The sequence below is a fragment of the Hippoglossus stenolepis genome, chromosome 18, assembly GCF_022539355.2.
Source record: "Hippoglossus stenolepis isolate QCI-W04-F060 chromosome 18, HSTE1.2, whole genome shotgun sequence".
NCBI classification, from domain to species: Eukaryota; Metazoa; Chordata; class Actinopteri; order Pleuronectiformes; family Pleuronectidae; genus Hippoglossus; species Hippoglossus stenolepis.
The window spans coordinates 5,419,682-5,437,923 of record NC_061500.1 but is presented as its reverse complement, the minus strand read 5'-3'; the positions used below and the strand labels follow the sequence as shown (position 1 = coordinate 5,437,923).

General features: G+C 43.9%; 1 protein-coding gene across 1 annotated transcript in view; it reads left to right on the top strand.

Annotated features, from left to right (window-relative positions):
* The first annotated feature begins 3,591 nt into the window (after nucleotides 1-3,591).
* The window catches only part of LOC118098039 (ephrin type-A receptor 5), a 57,375-nt gene continuing 42,724 nt past the window's right edge, over nucleotides 3,592-18,242 (top strand). Inside the window, exons 1-3 of the mRNA XM_035141431.2 lie at nucleotides 3,592-3,836; nucleotides 9,778-9,842; nucleotides 16,671-17,391. Coding sequence (XP_034997322.1) covers nucleotides 3,746-3,836; nucleotides 9,778-9,842; nucleotides 16,671-17,391 — 877 coding nt within the window. The 5' untranslated portion in view covers nucleotides 3,592-3,745. The remainder of the gene's footprint in view (nucleotides 3,837-9,777; nucleotides 9,843-16,670; nucleotides 17,392-18,242) is intronic.

Sequence of the window (18,242 nt, the reverse complement as noted above, 5' to 3'; positions counted from 1 at the left end):
ATATTGCTGCGGCATTCTGCAAAATCCCAAAGTTCCCTGCACCAGAGGCCAGCTGGTCAAAGCCCCAAAGCTGATTATTTTTGGGAATGGGGGTTCAGTGTGAGCATGTGTGGGTGGAGCAGGGGGCGGAGGTTCAACCATGTCTTCAGGCGTGTTTCTCCCCAGAGACAGTCTGAGCCGTCAGAGGGAATCAGAGGTGAACAGAGATGCTTGAGAAATATCTTTTTTGACCTATTTTCTGCAAAAACAGCAATTCTTTTGTGATATTTTGTATTTTCTGTGAAATAATGGTAACACAAAATATGAAATAGCATTTGAAGAATATGCTTGGAAGGAAAACATTTGAGCTGCTTTAAAGAATAATCTATGGTTAGAAAGAGTTGTGCAGTCGTGATCCTGGTGTCTCAGCCGTCATTCATGAGGTTTCATCCTGTTTTCATAGCATCAAATAACTGATTCAGACCAAACTTATCAGAAACATTAACACTTGAACAAATGACTGAATTTTTAGTTTGGTCCATGGCCCGTTCACTAACATGGAGGAGGCAGGGTTCATGACCTATATTCTGCAGCCAGTCACCAGGGGGCGATCAAGATCATTTGGCTTCATTTTTTTTGCATTTAGCTTCAACACCAGTCTCACCAACAATTGTTCTGCATGTAGATAAAGTAGTAATAATTAAAATGAAACAGCCTGGAGAGGACATTATGTGGATACAAATATATGAGGCATGAAAGAAGAAGTTACAAGAATCAACTCAAATTTCTGTTTCAAAATGTGAAATATAGTCGGGTTTCTGATAAATAACTAAAAAACTCCTTTTGAGTTTATCACTTTTTGATATGTGATGCTTGAGTGGAGATAATGGGTTGCAGTTTGGGTTTTATGATATATGCTCTGCATCATCTATTTCTTATACATTTCTAACCTTTGCTTCTATTCAAACCTTCCTTCTGAGTTTACTTCTAATTTTAACAATCTCCATAGCTGATCTGGGAATAACTCAAACTGACTTCATCTCATCTTCTCATTTACCGACCACCCAGGGGATCAAACTAAAAGAAAACCATCCCCGAACAACAAAATGACAAAATAAATCACCGTAGCTGATTGTTAGTCGGTGGTTTGAGGTTCGGGGGTGGATTTTTCTTGCACTTTTTGCCTCCGCAGACATTTTATAGAATTAGGCCGACGACACCTCCAGGAGACAACAACAGTTCCTGGCATCCCAGAACCACCTCCACACCCGCTGTCAGGGCTGATCAGACCCCTACACGCCTACAATACACCACCACCCTGGCTTTGCACCTACGGTTACGGCTGCGCTTGGCAAACAATGTTGATCGTATACTGTAAAAGAGGTGATATCTCACATCTGACGCTAAATTAGACCATTAGTGCCGGGTCGGTGCGTCTAAGGCCGACAAGAAAGGTCGCAGCAGGGTCAGGGAGCTCTGAGTGTTTATGTTTCTAGCCTAGGTGAGAGAGGAGTGCATTTGTGTATTCATCCATGCCTGTATGTATGTGTGTGTGTGTGTGTCTGTGCATACATAAGGAGCGTGGGAGGTGTCAGCAGCATAAGCCACAGGAATATCACCCAGAATCAAAGAATCACATTGCACCGTGAAAAAGATGGGGAGGAAAAAATAGAAAGGCAGAGCACAAACTAAGAGAAACACAACAGGAGAGAAGGATCTGCATGAGAAAAGTGAGAGAGAATGAGGCCTTGTTATTAGGACTGCGGATATTTTTGTAAACCTCGATCCAGACGAGAACATGTGTGATAAAGTCCACATCAAGGATCTGGCAAATATCGGAGAATAGCGTGGTGGTCCAATTAAAGTCGGGCAGAGCAGACGCCTTTGGTTGCCGGTAAAATGTTGCAGTTGTGCTAAATTTAGCTGCAAACTAGTAATTAGACCGAACAGTGGGAACCAAACGTAGGAGAATCCAGGTTCATAGCCGCCATTGTTGTAGTTTCTGGCGCAAAGCAGAAGTGGATGTATGCAAAGCTGTGATGGCATCGTTTCCCATGGACACACAAATACACAGAAACAGGAGTTTATAGAAATCTCTAGTGACATAGTTTGTGTGTAGACGAGCGGCTCAACCACAGAGGACAAAGTAATTTAGAAAAATGTTTGCATCAGTGCGGACAGGGCGTGAGTTAGAGGGTGAGATATCAGAGAGAGGGGAGGATTTAAGAGAAATTTAAAATCCAAGAAACCATCAAACAGCATCTTACAGCTTCTGAATACAAATTAATGTGAAACACTGTGGAGATCCAGGATGATGCAACACATGATTTACAGCTTTAACTGTACAAGAGGAACCTTACAGGAGAGATTAATTTAACTAGAAAGCAGACAAGGAACAAACTGTCATTCACAGCTTCAGATTCTGCAGAGCGTGACACATTATATCTGAATGTGTGTGTGTGTGTGTGTGTGTGTGTGAGCCAGTTGTGGTGCTCCCATAGTGATCTGAGGTTTCTTAGCCAAGGAACCTTCATGAGAACATTTGAAACCAGTTCCTGTTTAACTGTCTGTGGTGCCTTGAATTGACTGACAGTGATAATCCCAGCACCATGGAGCCTATAGTGCTCACTCTGAGTCCTGGAACGTAGAAAGTTGCCAGTGATCTGGTTCACCGCACATCCACAAAAGGTCATCGCTGACTTCACCTCTCACTGGTAGAACTCACAGGGTTCGAAATCCAGCCACTTTCTCACCAACTGAAGAGGCTTAAAACAAAAGAGATCACGTCATATATTTACACGATGTTTAAAATAATGACTTTAAAGACATTTCTATTCAGTTGTTGAGTGTGATATGAGTTTCCAGGTCCAAACTCTGGTATTTTCAAAAGTTTGTCTTTTGCCGGTGTATGTTAAAGTTCGCTTGCTGTGTGAGGATCTGAAAGGAAAAAAGAAACTTTTCACAAATATAGTGGACTCAAAACCTCGGTCTTGAATATAATCAGGGGTTTCCTGGGGCATTTATCCATCTGTATTCTACTGTCATTATAGAGTAAAGAAAACATGTTAACCAAAACCATTTAACAACAAAAAACGAGGATGTCACATGTTGTAACCGACGTTAGATATTAAATGCAGAGATACAATATAAAGTTAGATTAGATGATATCCAACGTTCACACCGTGTGCAATTAGACTGCAGGCTCATAAAGCCATGAAAATAATAAAGATTAAAACACAAGGGGCCATCATCCAGTCCAGTGTGGTGATGTGCAAATGCAATGGTTTTAATAACTGGACTGAACGTATATCAAGCTTGAAGATAAGTAACGAGTCCAATAAATAAGGGGTCTGCATGGAGAAAAAATTACCAGATCTGTTAAAATGTTTCCAGAGCTCCCTTCATGACGTTACATTCGGATGTGGTAACTTGTGAGGAGCAATTGATGATCACTCGGGAGAGACGTGTCCGGCAGTAATGGGCTTCACCTGTGGAGGGTCTGTGATTGGAGAGGCTCTGCGCTCGCACCCCGCCCTCCCCGGCGCGCCGCCCGCCCGCCTCCCCAAACCCGGAGCGCACGCAGCTCCTCAGTTCCTTCCCCTCCACCCTCAGCAGAACATGAGCTCCCACCTCTCCGAGCGGTTGGTTTCTCTCCAGCACTCCGCTCTGTGCTGACTGAAAGTGCTGTTGTTTAGGAGCAATAAAAAGAGAAAAGGAAAACCTCCAAGCCCGGTTACCGCTTCTGCTTTTTCTTTTTGGATGCGCCATGCAATCTCGCTGGTGGAGGAGTTGTGGCGTTCGGCTGGTGGCATGGACGTGGGTTTGGAGTCTTGCGTGGTGCATCCCCGCAAATGAAGGTAAGACACGCGTAAAAGGCGCAGCTTTAACGCACGACCGGGGGGGGGGGGTTGGAATTGTCGCGGTCTGGCCGGTTGAAGGTCCGCTGTGTCCCTTTGGATGGCCCAAGGTGGCTTTTACGCTCGCGTCGCGTCGCGTCGCCGTTTGACAGAGAAGGAGGTCGCGTGGAAATTGAATTTGAGCTGATGGTATTTATGACAGCGGTGTCCCCCAGGACTCAGAACCGGTAAAAAAGATTAAAATAAACAAAATAAAGACAGTAGGGGACCCTTGAACAGAACATGATTCGCTCCACAGATCAGTCGTTTGGAGACTTGGCACAGAGCGCTGCGAAAATGGATAAATCGGAAACACGTTCCTGTGCAGGGTGGAAAGTGTTCGTCTTAACGTTGACTGTTAATTGACCTACATTTTACGGCATAAAACAGAAAATAGCACTAAAGTAATCCACGTTTCCTTTGCTTTGGTTTTCTGTTACTGAGTTTAAATCAACCTCAATTTATCCCTTTGTCATAATTGGGACAAAGTCTTCATTTGATTTTTTAAAAGATTATTTTAGTTTAATCTAATCTGATTTAGTCTGTGGACTGAGGCATTTTAATCTCTGACCTCTGGTCAAGCACCTTCCAGACAATAAGTTCAGTAGTTGCTGTCACTGAATGTCAGGTATTAACAGTTTCTTGTGTCTGCCTTCATAATCTGCCTCTGTCACTTCTTTATACCTGCACTTGGTTGTCAACTGTAAACTAATCAGCTCCATCTCAAATAATACTGCACACATCATATCCTAGCTATTAGACAAATATGTTAAGGGTCAGGGTTTAGACAAAAATAAGTTTAAAAGTATGTGAGAATACGTCAAACTCTCATGTCAGATATTGTTCCCACGCCATTGTCTGCAGGCTGAGCAGCATTCTAGTAGCTGGAGATGAATTCCATTGTCTGGGGCCGTTGGACGGCATCATCCGGGGAAAAGGGGGCGACATTAGTCAACCTCCTCATTCTTTACTTGGCAGATTTATTTGGTCACAAAAGTGATAAACTATATATGTGGTCATGGGATGTGCGTGAATCGTCCATGTGTTTTGCAGGGGCTTCCTTTGGCAGGATGAAATGGTTAAAGTTCACTTGGAGTGTGTGGGTTTGTACCGGAGGCAGTGAGCATGCTGAGTGTTTTGGGTGATCAACTTGTAAATGTGTGTTTAATGGGATAAAGTAGAACTCTATGTGGGTGTAAGCTGATTTATGAGTTCTAAGAAATCATTTAAAAGGGAATTTGTTTCTCAAAACCAAGCCAATTCATCCAGTGATGTGCTAGAGTCGGGTAAAGCACAGCCTTGATAAATCCAGGCTTTAGACCGTGACAATATTGTGAATCAGTGGATGACAAGTCGCTTCTCGAAAACATCCACATTTGATCTTTGACGTCTCAGAATTAGTCAGACACTTGCCGTCTTTGTTCTCCATTTATCGAGCACGTCCTTTGTTGCTCTGCGACGGCACATCGTCAAAAACCTGATTTATTTTCTCTGAAGTGTGACGTCTCTCGAACGAAGCTGAGAACTTCTATTTAACAAAACATAAACTGTTAAACACCTCACCCGTCACCAATCATTATCCAGAGGCTGCCACTCGGCACACATTTTTAGATTCATTTGGCCCATATTTACATTGCAGTGGATAATCATACCACTGCATGCATAATTGGAAAGGAGAGAGGAGCCCGTAATTACAATAGCTGCTATTCTGTCATTGGGCTAATTTATTGTAATTGAAAATAAAGTAAGATTAAATCTATTTCAACATCTTTGAGGAATCATCAGGGATTCTGGCCACTTGCCCAATTTCTGTCTTAATGTGGGGGGACACGCTGAGGCCGTGCAGCGTAACGTGTCCTCACATTACACAGCGGACTCACCTCAGTCAACTCTTTTTAAAGCTGAGGTCCACCTTTAAAGTTAATTTAATTCAATTTGCCGCTACACGCCAACTTGTGTCCCGATCGGTGACTAATTGAAGGAAAGAGAAGGTGAACAGAGAAAAGTCCTGATCCCTCCTTTTATTATATTAACATTTTCCTAGCAGAGGGCACAGATCTCCTGCAGTAACGCTCGACCACTGATGAATACTGTACACGCTGTCGGTGCCAAGTTGATAAATCCTCTCTCTCAAAGCTAATCTGTCCTTATTAAGTTGTCAATTTCTGAGAACACAGAGCCAGATGCCTCACATTTGTGTTAGTTGATACAGTCAAACGAGTGAGGATGATGTGAGGTGTGTGTTTGTGAACCTGCACATTAGCGAGTTTGAAGCCCATTGCTTTGCCTTTTGTTGGTAATAGTGTGGATCCGATGAGGATGGTTAATTGCGGCAAATTATCGTAAATGGATTGAGGGAAGTGCATGTGTGTGTCGCCTGTGTGAGAGCAAGAGGCCAGGCCATTAAGCATAAAGTGATCCGAGCTAGCATTAGCATCCCACAATCAAAGGAACAGAAAGAAATCAAAGGAAAGGGGGGTAACAAAAGAGTAAACAAGAAAAACGTGTTGAGAAAATGATGTTTAATAGCTTGAACATTAGTTTCAGAAGTAGAAGGTAAGATATGATCTCAGATGAGATCGTATCCATGATCTCTGATGCTGGCACTTAAACCCTTCACCTGCTCAAGTGCCACAACATGTGCGATTGAAAACAAACACCACGGCAGCCTTGTACCTCCCACATCAAATATTCCATTGCCATTTTCAAGAGGAATTTTATCAGTAATCCTCCAGCTGGGAATCCACTTACTCTTCAACACATTTTGAAATACTTTAAGTATCCTTGAAGTAATGTCACTACACGACTTTAAATCACATCATTCATTCTGCGGAGCTGACTCTTACTAATACGTGCTATAGATCATTGTCACAGCTGAGCTGTTGAGGTGGTTTGATCCTCAGAGTGAGCGAGAGAGGGGTAACCTATCCCTTATGATCTAGTTCAGCATCACTTATCTCTTCTTTATGGCCTAATTACTTGTCTAATCGCCTCCGAAGGACATCTTTTATTATTCTCTGTAGAGCAGTGCAGACAGTAAGACTACAGTGGTGTGTGTGTGTGTGTGTGTGTGTGTGTGTGTGTGTTTAGCCTTTTTCTTACCTCATGGGGACCTCCTCCGGTATACACCTCGACCTTGTCAGGACCAATTGTCCTCTCAGGGACAAAACACCTGTCCTGAAGTGGCTCAACATCTTTTCCAAGGGCCCGGTTAAGGTTAGGGTTGGCCTCCATGCAACGACTTGGCTCTTGCTTCATATTTTTGAAGTGTGGGGCTAATTTGCATGATAGCTGGTGGGCTCCAAGATGGACTGTCTGGTCTGTGATTCAGACATTTCATATTTCACTTTCATTTAAATTTGACAGTTACTGCAGGGGAAAGAATTGACCCAAGATTAAATGCATTATTGCAAAATCGGCGAAGTATTGAATCTTGAATCACAATATTTCAGTTGAATAGGTCGGGGGGAATCCACTCCTGCCGCTGTAGATCAGAAGCTGGTTGGATGTCGTATTTAAAGATGAATTTATGAGAAAATAAAAGCATTAAACTATCCTTAGATTTTCCAGCTTGGGTCGATGCTGTAGCTGTGAACTTCAAAGCAGATGGAGCCTTTTCAGCAGCTTAAGTTGGACAGTGGTTAAAAACCTTTCATTCGAGTCAGAGAAAAGCGACGCTGAACCTTTCCCCTCAACTTAATATTCCAGTGGAGGAGCCTGCAGACTGCAGCTAATGAGAAGTTACTGATGGTGGTTGGACTGGATCACATGTGCTAGAGTCTGGGTTCACTGTGGAGGATTTGGATGAGTAGATGAACCAGAACAAGTTTCATACTACTATCTTAATCTATGCATGAAGCTGTTGAATTATTATTATTATTGAGATATTATTGGTAAATAGGTGGTGCATTTGGCAATGGATACAGGTGGTATAAAAAGGCCCAGTGTCTACCCAAGATACTACCTGGCTTCTATGGGCTCAAATGTCAACCTCTGTATCATCTCCCATTACATGTCAAATAAAAGCTCTGGTATCTAGACAAGGATCCTTCGGTTGGACTTTCTTTTTTATTGTTTGAGTTCACACTGTGTCAGACGCAGAACAAGCCCGGACGTTATCATCGACAAGATAAAGAAAACTGAACTCCGACCTGACTATATCCCGAGTCGTGTTTTATGACTGTGCATATCATGTCACGGCCAACTCAGACGAGTTTTGAAGCTGTCATAATACGGCTTGAAATGAGATTTACTGTATTCAATGTCTGAGAAAATGCCATTCAGGAATTTTTCACTTTATCCAACATGCTGTAGAGTCACGACTTGGCTACGTGCTAAACTAGCTTCAAGCTGAGCCTCACGTTGCTGCAGGACTCGACCCAGCTTCCCTTTTTTTTTAAGTGCCTCCAAAAGTATCGTCTGAGCTCAGAGTTGCTTCTCTGCACAAAAACTTCTGTGCCTCTCTTTTGTCGGTGAAGCAGTTGCACACACTGACGGGCAACATAAGACAGAATTCACAAGACTAAACTGTCACCGCTGCTGCACAAGAGCAACTGGAAGCGTGTTTTGAAGAGTGCGGCGGTCAGGTAATTACACTTGACAGCTTTCAACCTGGAAGCTGAGAGAGGAGGATTTTTAGTTTGACTTGAGAGATGTGTTCAGGTGCCGCAGTCAGAGAATAACTTCTGGGATGGTTCCCTGGTGAGAGCTGCAGCGAAGGCAAAGTCCAAAGTTGCAAGTCCACGGACACTGCTGCCGCTCTTAGGTTTTCGAGCAGTGCGCTAAATGAGCTCTGCAGTCTTAACAGGCATTATTGGAAACAGCAGAGAGGTGGTGCACACCCCACTGCCGGTAGAAGTAAACATAGACGTCCCAGCTGAAGCATCCCCTGTCTGTATTTGAGCATTTAGCCTGACCCAGGATGCACCTGTTGCTCACACAGGAGGAGATTGGGGACATTTGATGTGGTGGTAGTGAAATTACTCAATTTTGAAAAATGTGTCCTGCACAGAAATTGCCACAGGAGGTTGTTGAGTATAGTAAAAACCACTTGGAAAACTTGTATCAGGGGAGTGTGGTGACAGTTGGAGAATAATAATGATGCACCTCAGTGTGACATGCATCAACAAACAGCTGCCGATGAAAACATTCACGTATAGTTTTTCCCATGGAGTGCACACACTTATTATTTATCATCCAAACAAGAATTACGTTTTTCATTTTACCTGAGGAGTTCACTTTCAGAGGTGCAGACAGGGACATGGGCTTCTCAATGGGCCGGCTTTGCACTGCAGTGGTGATGGGCTCAACTCTACTGCCGACGCTGACTTGCTTGAACAAGGTTATAAAGTTTAAATGCAACACTCAGGGCAAAGCCAAGTGTCAACTCTTACTCCTGAAGGGACTTTTGGTTTTTTTAAACTACTATGCATCAAAAATTGCTTTAGAATTGAGTGACAGGTATAAAACCAATTAAAAATGCTCCTTATTCCTCTAATCTGTAGAAGAGAGACAAACGCTGTGTAGATAGACAAGACGTGACATTTCAAACCAGGGACCAAGTTTGTTTTGCATGATGCTTCTGTTACCTGTGCTGAAGTCTGGGGATCCATCAAACACTTTTTAAATCCTCAGTTTGTGGTAAAGTTGGTGTCGATTCTGAAAACTTAATTTGAATCCACTCAGTGAGTCTTTGTGATGCACCTGAAGCAAATCCTGACCTTGAATACTTCTAATGACTGAAAATGGTCTGATCATTAGTGAATGCTGGAGAAACTCCCCTCCAACAGGTCACAAGTGAACTTTGACTGGATTCGAAGATAATGAGCTCATTTTTTGTTTTTCACTTCTCTTCTCTTTTGTGTTTCGACTAATGATTGTTTTGTTTTTTTTGTCTTAACAGTGAACCTGCTGGATTCTCGCTCTGTGATGGTAGACCTGGGATGGGTGGCCTACCCTAAGAATGGGGTATGTGTGAACATTGCTCAGATGTATAGAATTGTTTTAATGTGTTGTTTTTATTTAATCATGAAGTTGTCAATGTTTTAAGTGTCTTTGGTTTTAGCATTTAGTTTTTTTTTTGGAGGCACATGGTTTCTCTTCTTTCCAGATATCTTGTCTTCATGGATTTAGAAATCTTTAATTCTCCATATCACACAAAAACAATCATGTTGTGCCGTTCAAATATCTTTGCAGAATTTTGGAAAATTCAGTAAACCCAGTTACCCATGATGATCAAAACTATGGACTGAACAAAGGATGCTGAAAAATGTAATATATCTTATTTAAAAATTGTTTCCATCTTAAATGAACAGCTACAGTGTGTGAGCACAGTTCTGGTGGTTTGAGCAGCAAACTCACTTTCTGGAGATGATGAGAGAAACCTGCAACTTTCATGATTTCTACCTTGAAGTGCGGGCGCTTCATTTGTTTCATCAAGGTTAAAGGTCGTTTCATTTCCAAGAACGCTCAGTTCATTATCAGGCTAAATTGAATTCATGAATAAGACATCGGAAGTCACCGTGGAATATATTATTCTCAAGCCAGGAATTGAATTTCCATTTTCCACGTATTCCCCAAGCGATGGCTAATTAGACGACTTGCTCGAGTTGGGAAAAAAGTTATTTCGTGCTCTTGTGAAATGTATTTCAATGAAAAAGAAGTGGTTTAAAGTAATTTAACAATGGATTCTGACTTCTGAAGACGATGTATCGACTCTTAGGATGGTAGTTCCGCGCCATATCGTCGCCTTTCTTTGGAAAACTTAATTTCCCTTTAACCTCAAGGGGGCTGACAGTGCGGCGCTTGTTTGGATTAAACAGGAATTAATTTATGTGTCCATCTATCACGTTTGAAAATCCCTCATGGAGCCGCAACTCCTGTCGGCAAACACGCTGCAAATGTACACATGCCCGACCAATAGTGCTGACCTCAGCGCTTTCTCATCTCCGGGTATTCACATCACGGCTCGCTCTGTGGCTGTTTCCCCCGATGGGAGAGATAGTGCTGACAAAAGCAGCCATGTGCACAATCATATTAATGAAGATGTGATTAAGGTGCGACAATGCATCTGCATAAATAAGTGCAGTGTTCGGGGGAAAGACGGAGGGAGGAGGAGAAAATTAACGGCGGGCTAAGACAATGCAGGGATCTAATTATGACATTCTCTCTCAGCGGCTGTGACGATCTGATTCAGCTCCACTTTATGTTGATTAAAATTATTATTTTTTTTTTCTTTCTGTTTGACTTGTTGTCTGACACTGATTTGAAAGACGTGTCAGACAAAATTAATCTATTCCCTGTTTGGCATTTTAAGTAACAGATGCTTTTTTTGTGTCTGTGTGCATCGGCAATTATAATTCTTATCATGTGCACGTGCACCGTTGTACGACAATGCCCAATCTGCAGCTTTTGACACACACACACACACACACACACACACACACACACACACATATATGTGCATTCACACTTGGCAGCAGCAGTCGACCATGGTTAAATAAGATATTGAAGAGGCACAGAAGTCTTTTTTTCCCACCATGTTACAGATGGTGTTCTTTTCATCCCTTATTTTTCATCCCTTTCCTTCAATCTGCATCGTCGCCTCTCCTTTTATTCTTCACCTTTTTCTCTGCTTCATCCCTCCCTCCCTCCCTTCCTTCCTCCCTCACCCCCCCCCAAACATTTATTTGACTCTCCGCATCCCCATTTTCTTCCTGCCCCTGTCGTCTGCTTGTCGTTTTATCTCACCATCTCCCCTCCCACTCTTTTCTTGCTTTTCCATTTTCAAAGCCTCCATATGCTTCACGGGTTCTTGAGGCGTGTATTTAAAGATGAGGGGGGGGATGGGGCTAAAACGAGGGCTTCGGAAAATCTTTGAAATATGATGGATGAACTTCAATTGTTTGGACACACAACACTAATGGAACACTAGTTTGAAGATGTCGATTATGAAACATGGATATTTTTAAGTTTTCACTGAAAACGGCGTGTTCGAGGTCAGACTTCTTCTCTTTTTCGCATCAGCACAATATAAACTAAAATTGTACAGGTTTTAAGATGTGCACCGTTTGGAAAATGTGGCTCAAAGACGAGAAACGGCAGCCAACATGAGACCAAAGTAAAAGATTCTGCCTTTGTGTGTTCAATCACTGCTTCTCCAGGCAGAGCAGCCGGTTCAGGAGCTCTGCTTCATCGACTGCCTCTCTGATTCCTCATGCTCACTTGACCACAGATGAGGGCAAACCGGCATCAAAGATGCTGAGCACACTGAAAAACGCTGTGCAATGATCGGGCACAGATGCTCGACGGTGGCCCGCTGACGGCCAACAGTTGGCTTATTGTGTCAGGGCTCTAAACTATCCGTCCCTAATGAGGAAGGGGAGCAGCTATTTGAACAGTTCAGGGAGTGTTTGCTCAGAGATTTGTTGTGCCGCCGCTTAAACGGATCCTCTCTGTTTCCCCCGGCACATTACAGAACCCTGAAGGAGGGAAGACGAGGTAACAGAGAGGAGAACGATGGGAGAAGGGTGGAGATTAGAAAGAGGAAGTGTGACAGGAGGGAGGGACGGAGGAAAGGAACGGCGGCAGAAATCGGGGACAAGGAGGGGAGACGAAGTCAGACGCTGGAAGAGGGGCGAGACGGAGGAGTGGGGGAGGTGGTCAAACAGTGTTTCTGGGTTAGACTTGAGATTGGATAATTGAAGCAGGAATGGAGGACACATGGAGGGAAGATGATGATAGACATGGCTGAACAGTGCATTATGAAGGGAGTGGATGTTTGAGTGGATGAACTGGAGACAGAAATGGGGAAAGAGGGTGCCGGCTGGGCGGGGGTGGCTCTTGTACGGGTGAGGCGTGAGAAGGACAGATCTATTATGGTGTCATGATAGTCAGTGGGAGTCGGGGGGGTAATAATAAGTTGCAGGGCAGCTTTATGGACTTGCAGCCAGGAGGGCACTCGGCACAGCCACAGGGGGTCTGCTGACGGATGTGACACGCGAGCACACACCCACACACTGAAGAGTCCACGAGACGAACACACTCTCTAATGAGGGGCTAGAAATATGCCTAAAGGGACTGCTCAAGCAGAGAAGGGCAGAAGGTGGAGAAGAGACGAGGCAGATGTAACACAGAGGTCAGGGCTGCAAGAGGGGGGGATGAAAGGACCGAAATTAAGAACGTCTCTTTATTGAGATCATTCTCCCAGTTGGCCTTTTTTGATTAGTTTTACAATTAGGATTAAATGGAAGAAAATGTAATCTTACTGTTAGCGGTAAGTACTCATGCAGTTACTTTTGGTTTTATGTGTCAAGGTGTTGAGTAAAAGGAATTTTACTTAGCTGAGTGCAAACCTCCGCCAACAGATCCATGAATTATTCCCTGGGAAACTGGTGAAACTGTCTAAAAATCCACAAATGTTGCAATGTTAACAAAATACAGTCCTTTGTCTTGATTCCTCCTGAAATTTTATTTTCTTGGTCCATGTCCCGTCCATCCACCAAGTTTCGTGGAAATCTGTTTAATAGCTTTTACGTTATCCTGTTCACAAACAAACCAACAAACAAATGTACAAACCATTTAACGGGGGCAGAAATCTCGGCGGAGGTGCCACTGCCCTGGATTCTCCAGACATTTCAGTCTTTGCTGTCAACAATTTCTCTAGAATCTCTTAATTGTTTGCTTACAATAGAAGTGGCACACAGCAGCCCGAGTTACAGGGACATTGTCTACAGGAGAGTCGCTGCAGAAATATGTCTAAGAACTTCATCAGCTAACTAGAAGAGGAGGAACAGTGCATTCCTCCACCAAGGCTGACGTCCTATCTCGCAATGTTAAAGAAAGTGAATCCATGTGTGCAATCCTGCTAACAGACAAACCGCAATAAAAGCATAACCCCCTTGGTGAAGGTAATTACATAAGTACCTGTAGGTCTGGATACCATGAGGGATAAGTGAGGAAAATGTCTGTTTCTTGGACTTTGAGTGAACTGACTCTTTTTAAGAAGAGGTTGTGTGAATCGCCTGATGGCTGAGGTTTGTGCGCTGAAGATTATATTTTTAAAAACGGTTCAAGATCACTCCACAGAATCATTAAGAGGCAGAAGCAGATCTTTCATAAAGCAAACACAGGATCTGTAATTAGATTTTAAACAGTGCACCGCTGAGCGCTTGTTTGTGTTTCTGCAGCGACTCGTCTTTTCCGTGTGGGTGGTCCTGACCTTGCGGTGTTGGCGTGTTGCTCTCTGCACCGAGCTTTGTGCTTGACCTCCGAGGGCCAAGCCCACCTTGTACCGTGTGCCGCCTCCTTTTAAAGATCCCATGAAACGGGCACTTGAACTTCACAGAAAACTGCTGCCTCCTGGGGAAGAAAAAGAACGTGCATGCTCTCATAGTGCTCAAAAACCTACCACCAGTCTTTTTTTCCTCCATAAATAAAAGGCTTTTATATTACAGATCCATCCTGTTTTAAATGCATTGCATAAAGGAAGAAGGGATATCATTTCATAGAGCTTGAGCCCTGCTAACCTTTTATTTCAAGCGCGCGCGTGTGTGTGTGTGTGCACATTTCTCAGCTTGTTTTGTACCGTGTATTTATTTGGAGACTAATGGCTCATGTTAAATCATTGTTTGATGACTCAGTTTAAAAAGCTTCAGCGCTCCGTGCGAGTGTCGAGCCCCATTTCCATTAGTAATAAAACACGACTAATACAGTGGAGCTGCAGAGCGGCAAGATTTCCAGCGGCAACAATGGCAAACCGCTCTTTCTCCGCAGACACTGAAGCCATTTGATTCCAAAGCAAAACCAGAGAAGGTCATATCTGTTCAACTCCCTGCTGGGCTACCAATGATGATTTTTCTGTGTGTGTATGTTAGTGTATGTGTGTGTGTGTGTGTTAAGCTGTGCAAAGCTCAGAGCAGGCTGGTGGATCTGTGTGATCTAACCAGTAAGAGGCTTAATGTCTGCACTGGGACTGACTGGCCTGGAGTCTGGGGGAGATAGGGGGCTCGGTCACACACACACACACACACACACACACACACACACACACACACACACACACACACACACACACACACACACACACACACACACACACACACACACACACACACACACACACACGTATGTTTCTGCATCTATACTTGTGGAGACCCCCATTAACATAATGCATTTTACACTACCTTTTAACCAAAGTCCAACCTTGACTCTTAGGCCACGTCTGAGCCCCTCAAAGGAAAGTTGACATTCAAAATGTCTCCACTTTCCAGAAATGTCCTCGTTCTTGGTCAACAACTGATATTGGTCATCACAAAACGAGAATTACACACACACACACACAAAGGCATGAGCATTCAACAACTTGCACGCTGTCTAATAGCACTTGACAAAGCCTGCATTTATTCACAAACGGTTCAGAAACTGAGATAATTAAGCCTAAAACAAAATAGAAACTAAAGCAGGGAGGGTTGAAGAAGGAAAAAAAGACAGATGGTGAATAAGACAGCGAGAAGAGGCAGAAGAAGACAAAGACAGAAGGTTGTACACAGCAGCCACAGCGAGGATTGATTAATATGGGCTATTAAGCTATAACACCAGATCATAGTCTGGTCCCTCTGGCCATATTATGGTGACATGATGAAGCGCCTGTATTAGCCATGGGAGAGTGCTAGTGATGCAGATAATAGCCACGTCCCAGGAGACCTGCAAAGGGAATTAATGCTGCTGTCTGACACACACACACACACACACACACACACACAGAGGCATGGATGCAGACGCTCACATACACAAACTGACAGAATCATTTACATATATGCACACACACTGAGGCAACACACACACGTAATAGAGGTATGGTTTTACAGCACACACAGATGAACACACCTATAAGTGCACATTAAATCATTTTTCCTGCTGACGAGGACTCGTCCTCTCATTCACAGTAAATGCATATATACCCCATAACCCCATCTAATTCTTTTCTGTCTGTTACAGTAGCAGGAAATGAGGTGGAAGGGATGAGGATTATTCTATCTACACACACACACACACACACACACACACACACACACACACACACACACACACACACACACACACACACGGCTCCTCTCTTGAACATTTCTCACCACCGTTAAGCCGTTCAAAAATGCATTGCTGAGAGGAACATTTGAATTTTTATAACACTAGTGCAGAGATGATACCTCAGTTTTGACACTGGTACTGAAACTATTCATTTTGATTCCTCACTTTTAGGAATATAAATAAGTTTTTCTACAAAGTGCTTATAACAGAAGGTATCGATTATTCAATCTAGTCAATTAGCGATGGCAGAAAGTAACTAAGGTCATTTACTCAGGTACTACAGTTGAATACGACTTTGAAGATTGACATTTTTTTACATTTTCTACCTTATGCTTCCACTTCACTACATTTCAGATTGAAAATTTGTACTTTTACTCATTTGCCCATTTATGCAGATCCCCTCATCCTACCCTTCCACAAAATTGAATGCGTGGATATTGGGTCAGTCGTTTTTTAGTGGGCAGTTGAAAGCATCACTTCCTTGTTTCTTCTTTCCCATAAATCATCCCCAGCTCCCTCATATTTATCTTCTCTCAGGTAGGAACCATTGCATTAAACTAAATGTATGTAAAGTAGTTAAAAACTAGCTCAGTTTGACCAGCTACAATAAAAACACTACCTGAGAAACATCCATCAATAAACCGAGTTTTATACTCCCCCTGTTTCCCTCCTCTTCCTCCATTAATCTCCTCCTCTTCTCTGCCTCAGTGGGAGGAGATCGGCGAAGTGGACGAGGACTACGCCCCCATCCACACCTACCAAGTGTGCCGGGTGATGGAGCAGAACCAGAACAACTGGCTGCACACCAACTGGATCCTGACCGAGGGCGCCCAGCGGGTCTTCATCGAGCTCAAGTTCACCCTGAGGGACTGCAACAGCCTGCCCGGTGGGGTGGGAACCTGCAAGGAGACCTTCAACATGTATTACTACGAAACCAACGGGGACGAGGAGGAAATGGAGGAGGGGGAGATGAGGGACGGAACGGGCATGACTGAGGAGGAGGACCGGCTGATGAAGGAAAGCAGATACATCAAAATTGACACCATCGCAGCCGACGAGAGCTTCACAGAGCTCGACCTGGGGGACCGCGTGATGAAGCTGAACACCGAAGTGCGCGATTTAGGCCCTTTAACGCGGAAAGGCTTCTACCTGGCGTTTCAGGATTTGGGCGCCTGCATCGCCCTGGTCTCGGTGCGGGTTTTCTACAAGCGCTGCCCGTTTCTGGTGAAGAGTCTGGCCGAGTTCCCCGACACCATCCCGGGCTCGGAGGCCTCGCAGCTGGTGGAGGTAGTGGGCCGCTGCGTTAACAACTCCCTGCCTTTATATGAGCCTCCCAGGATGCATTGCAGCACGGAGGGAGAGTGGCTGGTGCCTATTGGGAAGTGCGTGTGCCAGCCGGGGTTTGAGGAAATCAGCGGATCCTGTCAAGGTGAGGAAAGGATCATGCAAAAGTGGAAAAAAAAAAAATCTGATTTCGTATTTTCAAATATGCTGTTTTTGACTTTTCATACGCTTGTCCAGTGTTTGCATTGTCGGTTTATTTTCGTGAAGGCGCACATTGATGTGTGCGCCTCCTTTTGTTTCACCGTCCTCATCCTGTGTTTATTTTTATATTCATGCACATGTTTGTTTTTAGTATTGTGTGCTCGAGTGTGTGCATGGATCTGTTTATTCTTTTTACCCAAAGTGTTTCTCTCGTTGTGCATGTGCGACTCTGAGTGTGTGTGTGTGTGCGGGTGTGTTTCTCCCCCAGCTTAGTGCAGGGTATTCCCCCGAGCCCCGCAGCACTTTGCTGCTCTCATCCAGCCGCTGTTCTGCCGCGACTCGAGCCCAAACATTCCCACCGCCGACCTTAACTGCCATTTCCACGGGCACCACGGGGCCTCTCTTCCTCTCTCTCTGTGTTTCTGTCTCCTTCACTCCTCTCCAGTCCTCCTCTGTGCTGTCTTTTAAATTACTCCATTTTCTGATTTCCATACGAGACACGTACTTGCGCAGCAGCTCAGAGTGGCGTGGTGGAATTTCGGTTTAAAAAAAAAAACACGGAGCCAAAGAGCTGTCATTGTAGCAGCATGAAGTTATATGGTACAGAAGATTGAAATGTGTGATTACCTGGTAGCTGTGGAGTGTTTCGTCTCTCGTGTGATTGTGCGAGTGTGCGTGTGGAGAATAGATGGAGAAGGGAATCTGAATTATATAAACCCACTCCATAGCACAGAGCAACCCCCTCGTCGATACACCTTCTACACTAAAACAGGTATTATGGCTTGAAACCGTGTC